The 12559-nt window shown below is 42.2% G+C and overlaps 1 protein-coding gene across 1 annotated transcript in view; it reads left to right on the top strand.

Annotated features, from left to right (window-relative positions):
* L2hgdh (L-2-hydroxyglutarate dehydrogenase) overlaps positions 1–10241 on the top strand; it is a 31098-nt gene extending 20857 nt beyond the window's left edge. Inside the window, exons 8-10 of the mRNA XM_048362624.1 lie at positions 2889–3046; positions 4793–4924; positions 9885–10241. Of these exons, the coding sequence (XP_048218581.1) occupies positions 2889–3046; positions 4793–4924; positions 9885–10080 (486 nt within the window). The 3' untranslated portion in view covers positions 10081–10241. The remainder of the gene's footprint in view (positions 1–2888; positions 3047–4792; positions 4925–9884) is intronic.
* Positions 10242–12559: the final 2318 nt, after the last annotated feature.

The raw sequence follows: 12559 nt of genomic DNA, 5'->3' as shown, positions 1-12559 counted from the left end.
GGAGATCTGTGGGTGGCTTCCCTGGTTTGGCTTTGTGCTGGTTCCCGCTGGTCTGTTAGTGGGAGACTTGTGTCCTTCTTTGGGTTTGAGTTTGGCTGTTGAACCTTGCTGCCCAATGGGTGGGCGTGATCTTCTCGATTGTTGCCGGAGTGGTCACCCTCTCTGCACTTGGGGGTGGGTAGGTTCTGTGTCTTTCTCTGTGGGATAGTGTTCTGCCGCTCTGTTGTGCTGACCTTAGCGTGCCCCTGGTGGGGCTTTGCTGGTCGCTGAGTCAGCGTGATGTGGAGGCTTTTCTCTTCTTTGGTTCTTTTTTCCCCATTCTGTATCTTGGTCAGAGGAGCTCACCTCTCAGGCGGTTCATTCTCCTGTGTGGATTGCTCCGGGGCCGGTGTTATTGAGGGGCGGCACACCCACTTATGCGAAATGGGCCAAACTGAGTGGGTGCTGCCGCTGGGGGGCTCTGCCCTCTTGTGCAGGTGCACCTATCAGAGCGGGCGCTACCGCAGGGGATGGGGGTGCCCTGCCCAACTGTGCGGGATACGCCTACCAGAGCGGGCCCCGGGTTGTTGGGGTGTGCTTGTGCCCTCCCGCGAGTTTGCTGTGGGGGGCAGTATGTGTGGGCCCCAGTGGGATCAAGTGTCCGGGCGCGGGTTAGCGCCCACAGACTGCGCCTCCGCTGTGAGGAGGGTGTGTGATCGGGCCCAGGTGTCCCTGCTGGGCTGGTATTGCCCACCAGTGCGCCTGTGGCTTTTGTTGATAAAGTCCGCGAGGCCCCGATAAAGTCCTCGAGGCCCCAGTGCCTCTGGTGGGGCTTCCAATGCCTGCAGGTCCCCGGGCCCCTGTTGGGAAGGGGGCGGGGCCGGTGCTGCAGGTTCAGGCGGCGCTGCTCCGCCCCTCCCCTGCTAGCTCCTGAGTCCTCCCAGAGTTTGGAGGGAGCTTTTGTGGCCTGATTTGGGGATTCTTTGTTCCCTAGGGGTGGGGAGGGGGGGAGGGAGATCTAGCTTCTTTGTAGGGTTTGGGTCTCTGATAGCTGGTCTCTCGTTGGGGGAGGGGGTAATGGGGAACTCACTGGTCCTGGATTGTGTGTTTGTCCCGCGCTGCTGTTGGCCCTTTGGGGCTGTGGTGCTGGGCGGTCGTTTGGTGGTGGCGGCCTGGCTCCCGCTTGGTTCCCCCGCCGCTATCCCGGCCGTGCAGTCCCGAACTTCCCTTCGCCGCCACAGTCTGTCTCAATCGGTCCGCGCTCCCCTGGGGTCTGTGGAGTCCCACTGTCTGGACTCTGCGCTCCTGCTCCTGGCGTGACTTTTCGGCATTCGGTTTGCCGGTGCCGGGTCCCCTTTCCCAGCCTGGCCCTGTTTGGGCCAGGCTTGGCAGGTGGGCGGGGGTACCCCAGAGATTTTCAGGCTCCGTGCAGGTTATCGGCTCTTCTTTTTTTTGTTCTTTTTGTTTCCTGCATTTATCTATTGCTTCTGGCTGCTGGTTTTGCTGGGTTCTTGATGGGGTGTTGGGTGCTGGAGTTCCCAGCTCGCTATTCAATTGGAGTGAGTTGGGGTGCCTTCCTACTGTGGCGGCGCCATCTTCCTCCTCGAAATGTAATTCTTTATTCTAATATCATAGCCATTAAATTGTAAGTCATTGCCCACCAGTACCACTCCAAAAGGCAAGAGTGTACCATGGAAAGGAAGTGCTATGGAGAAGATCCAGATTCTCCTTATTCATAAATAAGAGAGCTTTCCCTCGGGGAAATCACTTACGATACCCAGCTTTTTTTCTCAGTTCACTGTCTGGAGGTACAGAAAAGGGATTTGGCCACTGTGTGGTTCCAGGGAGTAAAAGACAAGCATTTTATTTTATTTTATTGTTTGGCCAGTCCTGGGCCGTGAACTCAGGGCCTGAGCACTGTCCCTGGCTTCTTTTTTGCTCAAGGCTAGCACTCTGCCACTTGAGCCACAGCGCCACTTCTGGCCATTTTCTGTATATGTGGTGCTGAGGAATTGAACCCAGGGCCTCATGTATACAAGGCAAGCACTCTTGCCACTAGGCCATATCCCAGCCCCAAAGACAAGCATTTTAAGTAAGAGTTCCTCCTCCTGTCTGGAACTACCCTGGGAATGAGCAAATCCCTTAAAATACTGGATGTTGAACCAAGTGTTTTGGCTCTTGAGGTGCATCTAGCATTTCACTCTCATTTAGTTGCCTATCTCATGCCTTCAGGTATAAATAAACAAATTTCTTGTTGCTATAAAGAAATTGGTTCAGCTGATATTCAGCTGTTTGGTTTGGGGACGGGGAGTTGAGGGGTATTTGGGTTTGTGCACAGTACTGGGGCTTGAACTCAGGGCTACATGCTCTTACCCAGCTTTTTTGCTCAGTGTTGGTGCTCTCCCACCTGAGCCATGCCTCCACTTTTGGCTTTTTTTTTTGTTAATTGGAAATAAGAGTCTCTTGGATTGCCCTCCCTAGGCTGGCTTCAAACCCAGAGTCTCAGATCTGTCTCCCTAGTAGCTAGAATAATAGGCATTATGCACTGGTGCCCAGCTTAATTGATGTTTTTGACTTTTCCAAGACAGCAAATTCATCTGTTTCACCACATACATTCCCACTTTACCAAAGTCTGGATTATGTATGTGTACTTTTTTTCTGGTAACCCTGACCTTACTTGCTTGTCACACACCCCTAGTGTATCACTTCAGGTGATAATCTAGAATGGGACAGTTCATCCTTCCTCCTTTACCCAGAAACATGAATAGATGAACAAGGTGTGTGTTAAGGTCACTAGCACCAGTGTTTCCTAGGTGGCATTTCTAAGCAGAAGCATGTTAATAGAAAGGCATATCTGAGTGTTTCATGTCTAATAAAATGGAATGTTCTTTGCTGTGCTAAATCTGCAGGTCCCAGATAGCCGGTTTCCATTCCTAGGAATTCACTTCACACCAAAGATGGATGGCAGCATTTGGCTAGGGCCTAATGCAGTACTTGCCTTTAAACGGGAAGGTTACAGATTCTTTGACTTCAGTGCCAGAGATTTTATTGAAATAATCATGAACAGGTAACAACTTTACTTTTAAAAAGGATTTTTGTCCTTATATCTTTGATGTGAGGACTTTATGATTTTTTAAATGGGATAAGTACGATTCAGTAAATTGTCTTATAATTAATATATTGATTTTATTGATCTAAGTTACAGTCTTCATGGAAGAAGCAAAATTTTTGCTTCAGTTTTTTATACTAGGATTGAACCCAGAGCTCACTAAGTATGCCTAGTTTTTTTCACGGAACCACATACCTAGCCTCAAGCTTAATGTCAGTTTTGTTTTTTTGTTTGTTTGTTTTTGGTGCTAGTTCTGGGGCTTGAACTCAGGACTTCCTGCTGTCACTTGGCTCTTTCACTCAAGCTGATGATCTACCACTTGAGCCACATTAATTCCACTTCTGGGTTTGTTTTTTGTTTTTCCCCATCGTGGTTAGACTTTCTTGGATTTGTCTGCCTAGGCTGGCTTCAAACCAGGATCTTCAGATTTTCGTCTCCTGAGTAGTCACCAGCACCCAGCTACCAAGCCTAATGCTTTAACTGCCTCAAGAAAATTCTAATGAGCCAAAGTGATGTTTTGGTTGAAAAGAAGTGTGTAGAACAGTTGCCAAGCTCAAGGCTCTGAATTTAAGACCCAGTGCAGCCAAAAAAAAAAAAAAGCAGAAGATAAGACCAAGATAAGGCTCTCTTAAAATAAGTAAATAGCTTACTTTGATAATATAATTGTACACTACTTGTTTTTATTGTATAAACCACTAAGGAATAGCTGATGACCTAGGTGGTGGTCCCTTTTGTAGAAAACTAACAGTACTATTGTGTTGACCTAAGATGTCCTTTCTTTTACTGTTGTTTTGTTTTTGCCAGTCCTGGGGCTTGAACTTGGGGCCTGGGCACTGCCTCTGAGCTTCTTTTGCTGAGGGCTAGCACTCTACCACATAAATCACAGCTCCACTTCTGGCCTTTTCTGTGTATATGGCACTGAGGAATTGAATCCAGGGCTTCATGAATGCGAGGTAAGCACTCTATCACTAAGCCACATTCCCAGCCCCCTTTCTTTACTATTATTAGAAATCACTTCATGAGGTATTTTGTTGGTCTGTTTAGTAGAAAGCACTTAAAACTATATACTAGGTCTCACCCTCTGCAGGTCTTGGAACATAAGGGTTGGGATGGACTTCTCAGCCTGGGTGACTTGTGAAAGCACATGTATACATAGGCTCTACAGAGTCACTACTTGAGTATCATGCCTCTTGCTAACTAAAAATGGGTTAGGTAACTCGCTTGCTTAGGCCGGTGGTTGAAGTACTAAAAGTCTTTTAGGTGTGTTCTGATGCTATTTGCATTAGAAAGTCTTGGTATTGGGGCTGGGAATGTGGCTTAGTGTTAGAGTGCTTTCCTAGTATGCATGAAGCCCTGGGTTCAAATCCTCAGTACCAGAAGAAAAAGCCAGAAGTGGTTCTATGGCTCAAGTGGTAGAGTGCTGGCTTTAAGCAAAAGAAGCTCAGGGACAGTGCCTAGGCCCTGAGTTCAAGCCCCCCAAAAAAGCCTTGGTATTGGCAGGTTGAAACATTGTTTGGGAATTTGAAATTGGAAGTCATTTGCCTCTTTTGTTGATGAAATTTCCTTATATTGGCCAAAAGTTTTCCTTTGAATATGTAGTTTTTCTGATTTTGCATAGATTTCTGTGATGTTACTAAAGATCTAGTAGATGTGTTTTATAGTAATAAGGAATTATTTTCTTATAACTTTTTTCTTTACTTTCAGTGGCTTGATTAAACTAGTGTTCCAGAATTTCTCCTATTCAGTTAATGAAATGTATAAAGCCTGTTTTCTTGCTGTAACAGTGAAGAACCTTCAAAAGTTTATCCCTGAAATTACTGTCAATGATATCCAAAGGTAAGAAACTGTCATAAGGATTATAAATACAGTCCTGACCTCAGCGAACTTTGGACATACATAAGTTTAACTAGTGATTAGTAAACTGCCTCCTGAATATTGGCATTACGGGCAGGTACACCACATTTGGCTGATAAAATTCTTGCCTGAACTTTTAAAAACTTAACTTCCAAAGCCTTTTGGTTTTAATTCTATATGAAATCATAGCTAGGAGCTGGTGGCTCAAGCCTGTAATCTTAGCTACCCAGGAGGCTGATACCTGAGGATTGCAGTTTGAAGCCAGCCTAGGCAGGAAAGTCTGTGAGACTTTTAACTTTGATTAATTTTCAAAAAGCAAAAGGTGGAGCTGTGGCTCAAGTGATAGAGCACTAGCCCTTAGCAAAAAAGCTCAAGGAACAGCACTCAAGCCCTGGAACCAGTACACAGAGACACAGACACACACACATGATAACCATGTTAACTAATTAGATAATGAATATATTAAAACTTTATATTTTGATCCTACCTTGGTTTTCTGGGGGGTTTTTTGGTGTTTTTTTTTTTTGTTTTGTTTTTTTTTTGTCTTTTCTGAGGCCAGGACTCTACTTGCAAGACAGAAGTGGGAAGCAATGTACTAATAATCAATCTAAGTCCTTGATACAGGAGTATAGGGCAAAGGGAGGGAGGGAGGGAGGGAGAGAGGGTGGGTGGAAGTTTTCTTAGAATAAAAGACTTTTTAGACTTGATCTGTAGAGTATCCTAAATACCATCCAAGCCTATTACTTCTTCTCTTTGATGATATTTTTAGTTTTAACCTTCTTCTGTGCCAAGCCATTTGTTAGGCCTAATCAGCAATGTACTTAAAGGTTCCCATACTGCATTTATAGTCCATCCCTCCACAGCTCTCCAGAGCACTGACTGTCTGCTCCTCTGTAACAGCTGCTGAAGTAGCCTGGTATAAAGTGTCAGTGGGCTGGACTATGTATCTGGAAAGAGCAGTAATCATGTCAGCTGTCTCCCTTTGGGGATCATCCCAGTCTAAATCTGACTCTAATGTATCACTCTTAAGACTTGCTTCTTTGAGTCCTCGGTACTATTAAACCTAGCTAATGTTTTAGTCTTATCTCCTTTCTCCTTCTACTTACCTCTTAAAATGAAGGGGATAAAAATATCTAGGCTTTATTTTCTTGTACTCACTAATACATAAAGCCTTTTCTGTTTTCAATGGTTTGCTTTAGCAAATGTAATGTTTTCTCTCTAGTCAAATCTGCTTTCTATTAGTGCTATTAATGCTCCCTGGAAACCACACTAGGTGAGCATAGTACATTCTGTGTAGAAGCAGTTGAAGTGAGTCCACTACCCATATTCAATTACCACCCTTACATAAAGGCCTGAGGACAATCTATTAGACCAGTGGGTTTCATGGGCTGGAGCTGGACTCGGAAATTATGAGCATTAAAGATTTCTGATTCTGGGTGTAAGGGTGTGAATTCATTTACTAGCTTCATTGGCCTCAAGTAGAAAAGGACACAGCACTCACTTAGGCAGGTACATTTGGGGGGTGAGGTTGACTCAGTTCCTTGTTGTAGGCCAAGATGCTTCTAGGCATAGTAGCACATACCTGTAAGCCCAGCTACTTGGGAGATGGAGATCAGAAGAATTGTAAATTCCAGCTCAGGTGAAAAGTTAGTAAGACATCCATCTTAACGATCCGGATACAGTGGTTCATGCCTATAGTCCAGGTATGCAGGAGATCGTAGACAGGAGAATCACAGTTAAAGGCTGGTATGAGAGACTCTATTCAAAGAATAACTAAAGCAGCTAGACAAGTTGCCTCTGTAATCCCAGCTACTTGGGAGGCAAAGGTTGGGAGGATTGGGATTTAGGTCTGGGCAAAAGCTATTGATACCTTCATTTCAACAACAACAGCTAAAAAAAACGAGATATGGTGGTATGCATCTATCATCCCAGCTATATAGGAGGCCATATGTAGGAGAATCATGCTACAAAACTGGCTCTAAGCAAAAAGTGAAACTCTGAAAAATAAAAAAGCGGATATGTAGTTCAAGTGGTAGAGCACTTGCTTGGCATTTGCTAGGCAGATGCCAAGTGCTGATTTCAAAACCCCTGTACTGCCAAAAGAAAAATAAAATAAGTAAAGCAAAATGGGCTAGGAGTATGGCTCAAGTAGCTGAGCACTTGCCTAGCAAGCGTGAGACCTTGAGTTCAAACAAAAAAAAAACAACAAATAAAAAACAATAAAACAAATAAAAAACAAGGATGCTGGATATGCTCATCAATTCCACTTATGTCTTTTGATTGAATCTATTGAATGCAGGAAATTACCAGTAGCCAAAAGGAAGTTGGCTCATGCCTGCAATGCTAGGAGGCTGAGATCTGAGGATTACAGTTCAAAGACAGCAGCCCTGACAGCATAGTCTGTGAGGTGCTTCTCTCCAATTAACTACCAAAAAGCTAGAACTGGAATTGAGGACCAAGTGGTAGAACACTAGCTTGGAACAGAAAGCTCAGGGACAGTCCCCAGGCCCTGAGTTCAAGCCCCAGGACTGGAACAGAAAAACATTCTAGTCTTATTGAATGACAGTATACCAGTCTAGACATGGAAATAAGGTAGGGTGTTGTATGAGACTGTCTTTGCCCTTGACTTTATTTTGTGTGTGTGTGTGTGTGTGTGTGTGTGTGTGTGTGTGTGTATACACACTAAGTCTTAAACTTTGGACTTAGGTGCTATCCCTCAGCTTTTTTTGCTCAAAGCTGTTGTTCTACCATCCTAGCTTTCTAGCTTTCTAGTGGTTAATTGGAGATCAAAGTTTCATGGACTTTCCTGCCTAGGCTGGCTTTGAGCCAGGATCCTCAGATCTTAGTAGCTAGGCTTATAGGTGTGAGTCACTGGTGCCCAGCCTCATATCAGTTTTAACTAAAGTGAGATCTTCAGAAAAACTATCAGTGTGCCAGATACAAGGACAGGGCCAGGAAAACTTAGACACAGAGAATTTTGAACAGCATTGGCAGCTTTTTCTAAGAAAGAAGGAAGCTGCTTTGATGAGTTGAGATAAACTGTGAAGAATGTGCAGAGTGGACTACACATTGGTGGATATATGTACATTCTGTCCTAAGAAATGACATCCTTTTGGTGCTATTCTTGTCGTGCTCTAAGTGATCTATCAAATTCTTACTTGGGAATTCTAGCTTAAGAATCTCCTAGCCACATGCTCTGCAGATTACGTAGGGTAGATTACTTAACTTTGTATACATTCTTTGGTTTTGTAATTCTTCCCACTCTAAAATATGAACAGTATAGCTGTAGGACTTTAGGGAAAAGAGTTAACCTGTTTGCTTGCTGTTAAATATAAACTGCATCATCTCCTAAGATTTGTTATGAGAATTCATGAGATGGATCCTAGTACACATTAAATAATAGCCATTCTTATCATTATCTCCCCAGCCAGGCAGAGGTCTAGAGGACAGCTGTGTTCATTTTGTTTGTGTCTTCCTCAAGTACTTATCTTGACTTGTACCAGAATCAGAAGTGTTTCACATTGTTGCTGATTTGTGCAGTCAGTATTTATGCTACATAGAAGATAGACTTTTTCACACTGGGTTTCCTTGAACAGTTTCAAAGGAGGTAATTTTGGAACCAAAGTATTTAATTCATGTTATGAACCAATTTTAACTGTGTAGAAAAAAAACGGAAACCCAAGTTTGTGAACTCAGTGGTTTGTAAAATCTTTAAGTAGTAAAGTTTCTCACTGTTTGTGCTGCTAAATTAAATTTTTTTTCTTATTATCACTTTAATTGAAGACTTTCATGGTATTGAAAGTTAAGCTGTTAAAAAATAAAAATATTACAGAGTTGAGTAATTTTTAATAGTTTTCTCTATAATTTTTGTGACAACATGCAGACTTGTACTCAGGGTCTCATGCTCTCACAGTTTTCCTGGTCACACCTGGTACTCTATCACTCGATCCATGACTCCAGTACTGCTTTTTTTTTCCTGGAAATGGAGTTGCACAGACTTTTCTACCTAAATTGGCTTTGAATTGAGATCCTCCAGATCTCAGCCTCCTCTAGCTATATTACAAGCATAAGCTATTAGCCCCCAGCTTTTCCATAAGTTTCAGTTGTCTAATCACAATACAAAAATATGTCAAATAGATAAAGAATGACATGAAAAACCTAACTTCTGCTTTTATATTAACCAGAAGAGCTTAATTGTTGCCACTAATTTTTTGTTTTGTTTTGTTTTGCCAGTCCTGGGCCTTGGACTCAGAGCCTGAGCACTGTCCCTGGCTTCTCTTTGCTCAAGGCTAGCACTCTGCCACTTGAGCCACAGCGCCACTTCTAGCTGTTTTCTATATATGTGGTGCTGGGGAACCGAACCCAGGGCTTCATGTATATGAGGCAAGCACTCTTGCCACTAGGCCATATTCCCAGTCCCACCACTGATTTTTATGATAAATAAAAATACATATATAATTTAAATAAGAATACATCTTTTAATTAAGTGCTTCTTTTGGTAAACACGTGTTTAGTTTTAACTGTGTATGCGCTTATTTTATGAGCATTTATTCCATTGTTATATGATAGACATTATGCTATAGTTAGGGGTATAGTTTTTCCAGGCTGCCATTCAAGGTCTTTGCAAGAATGAAGACTTTGTTGCTTTAAGAATGCTTTGGAAACCACTAACTTGGGCTGGAATATGGCCCAATGGTAGAGTGCTTGCCTCGCACACATGAAGCCCCGGGTTCCATTCCTCAGCACCACATGTATAGAAAAAGCCAGAAGTGACGCCGTGGCTCAAGTGGTAGAGTGCTAGCCTTAAGCACAAAGAAGCCAGGGACAGTGCTCAGGCCCTGAGTTCAAGCCCCAGGACTGGCAAAAAGAAAAAAGGAAACCACTAACTCGTAAAGTATCCTGTCTCTGAGTCAGTTGATCACCAATTTTTTTTCTTTCACAGAGGTCCATCTGGAGTCAGAGCACAAGCCATGGATAGAAATGGAAGTTTGGTAGAAGATTTTGTATTTGATGGAGGTGTTGGGGCTATTGGAAATCGCATTCTTCATGTGAGAAATGCACCTTCCCCTGCCGCCACTTCTTCCCTGGCAATTTCAGAAATGATTGCAGATGAAGTGCAACAAAGATTTGGATTATAACTCTTGAGGGGGCAGGGTTTGAGTTAGTGTCCATCAACAAGAATCTACTACTTGCATTCTCTAAGTAGAACTTAGGAATGTGGCTTTCAACTCTCACTTGATGGTCACATTTTAGGTAACCACTGAATTATTAGTATGATCTATCGTAACTAATAATTTTTTTAAAGATATACTCCATCTCTTTTACTTTGTGAATGAAGATGCATAGTGCAGTCATGTCCCTTCTGAATCCTGACTTTGTTAATGGTCTCTCTCTATTAACTATGCACCAGAGATTGATTGCCTTTATATGTTTGGGGGAAAATAGCATAAAAAACTGATTATTCTCTTAAACAAAGTTTGGGCTTTTTACTATGTAAGCTCTTTTGTCTTTCCCAGACAGGAGAAAATATATTATAATATATTGTAGGTTGTGAACATTTTTGTGCTTGTGCCAATACTGGGGCTTGAACTCAGGGCCTGGGTGCGCCTGTCCCTTACTTTTTTGTCAAGACTGGCACTCTACCACTTGATCCACAAGAGAGTGGGCAGTGGACCTGGAAACGGATTGTCCCAAGGCTCACATTATTTAGAACAACATTTCTACTTGAAAATAAAAAAATTCTTGATTTTTAAGAAAAATACCTATTTTTTTCATTTTTCAAAGCAATTATTTGCATAAACTCAAGGCATTTATTACAGTGTTTTTATCAATCTCTTTGTAACATGTTGTTTGGTATCCTTACTTCATCTAAACATTTGCACACTGTGTGTGATTGTGACCTGCGCTTCAGTCTTCTGTAGAATCTAAAAGCACCTAGAACTTCTAGGTTTTACAAGAACAATTTTAGGATCCTTATACTGATGTATAGAACTCTGTGATTTAAACAATTGCTTATCTCTTACATCTGTTCTTCAGTCACACTAAAGTTCTCAAAATATTGGTCAAGATCATTAATGACACACCCATTTAGTTTTTTAGGGATTCTATACATTTTTGTGAGGATATGTCTCCATGTTTGGTACCTATCTAACTTTGAGGCATTCACTTTCGTAAACCGCGATGGTGCCTTACATTCATGTGTACTTCATGAGTGCTTCAAGTTGGCGCCCGGTGCCATACTATGTATTGTGTGGGTGTGATTATCTGATGAAATGTATCATAATTTGGAAACTTTGAAAAATAAGCATGTCAGTGAAAATGTGACAGCCTAACTAGGAGACAGTCCCACCACTGCAAAACATTTTCATCTGTTCTTCATATGCTCTCTCAAGACTAACCGTCCACTCTTCTCTTTCCCTGCCCTCCCATTTCTCCAAGGCTGTGGGAACCATGTGTATGTTGGTTGATTTGAAAACTCTTTTCATTTTCTTCCTTTCTCTTCACTTCAGCCTTGGACGATTACATGAATTGTTCTACCTCATTTTTTAATTTGCTTCAGTTTCCAAAGCATCCCGTCCCAGGAACAAGACAAGTTACTCAGCACTTAGGATGAGCTACTGAAAGCATTCTGAAATCAGTCACAGAAGAAACAAAGCCCTAATGGTTCTTTATGACAAGCAATTCCTGCAAGATGTGTGGGGTAATCTTCAGTTCTGTTAATAGAGCACTAGGAGCTGGAAAGTATTATCAATTTTGTGGGGGGGGGGGGGGGTTCATCAATAGTAAGGCTGTGAGGAGCTGGGAATATGGCCTAGTGGTAAAGTGCTTGCCTTATATACATGAAGCCCTTGGTTCAATTCCTCAGCACCACGTATATAGGAAAAGCCAGAAGTGGCGCTGTGGCTCAAGTGGTAGAGTGCTAGCCTTGAACAAAAAGAAGCTAGGGACAGTGCTCAGGCCTTGAATTCAAGCCCCAAGACTGGCAAAAAAAAAAAAAAAAAAGTAAGGCTGTGAAAAATACACAGTAAGCTGTGAAAGATGAAATTACAAAAATAACTGTCTTAATTGGAGCCATCTTCATTCCATTTGGGTACAACCCTTCAAAATGTGAGAGAACATTTGTTGAAGGTGGTTTTGAGTATGTAGGTTATTCTGTTTGTAAAACAGTGGATATTTATGTCAATAAGTTTTTGTTGTTAAATGCTGGTAGTGTATTTAATAATTTTGTGTCTTTTTGAAAGAAGAAATATATATTAAATTATTTTAACAATCATGTATTGTGTTAAGCATTTTTCAGTTCCTTAAAAGCTTTTACTTGCACATTCTGTTAAGCAAACTTTCATAGCTTTAGCTAGCAGTTTATCTTAAAAGAACATTTCTGAATAGTGAGAATGTGGTTCCAGTGGTAGCACATCAGCTTAGCAAGTATAAGGCCCCTGTACTGACAAAAGAAAAAGGAAAGGAACAAAATGCTTCTGAAGCCAGATGTTGGACATAACTATAAAGCCTATATTCAGGAGGTAGAGGCACAAGGAAGAACCACCTCAAGTTGCCTGTGGCCTGGGCCACATAGTGAAACTGCCTCAAAATAATCCCACCCCCCAGTTTTTTAAAAAG

This window comes from Perognathus longimembris, chromosome 14 (genome assembly GCF_023159225.1).
Source record: "Perognathus longimembris pacificus isolate PPM17 chromosome 14, ASM2315922v1, whole genome shotgun sequence".
Classification (NCBI taxonomy): domain Eukaryota; kingdom Metazoa; phylum Chordata; class Mammalia; order Rodentia; family Heteromyidae; genus Perognathus; species Perognathus longimembris.
Note: the sequence above shows the minus strand (reverse complement) of the source record. Positions and strands in the feature narration are given on the sequence as shown.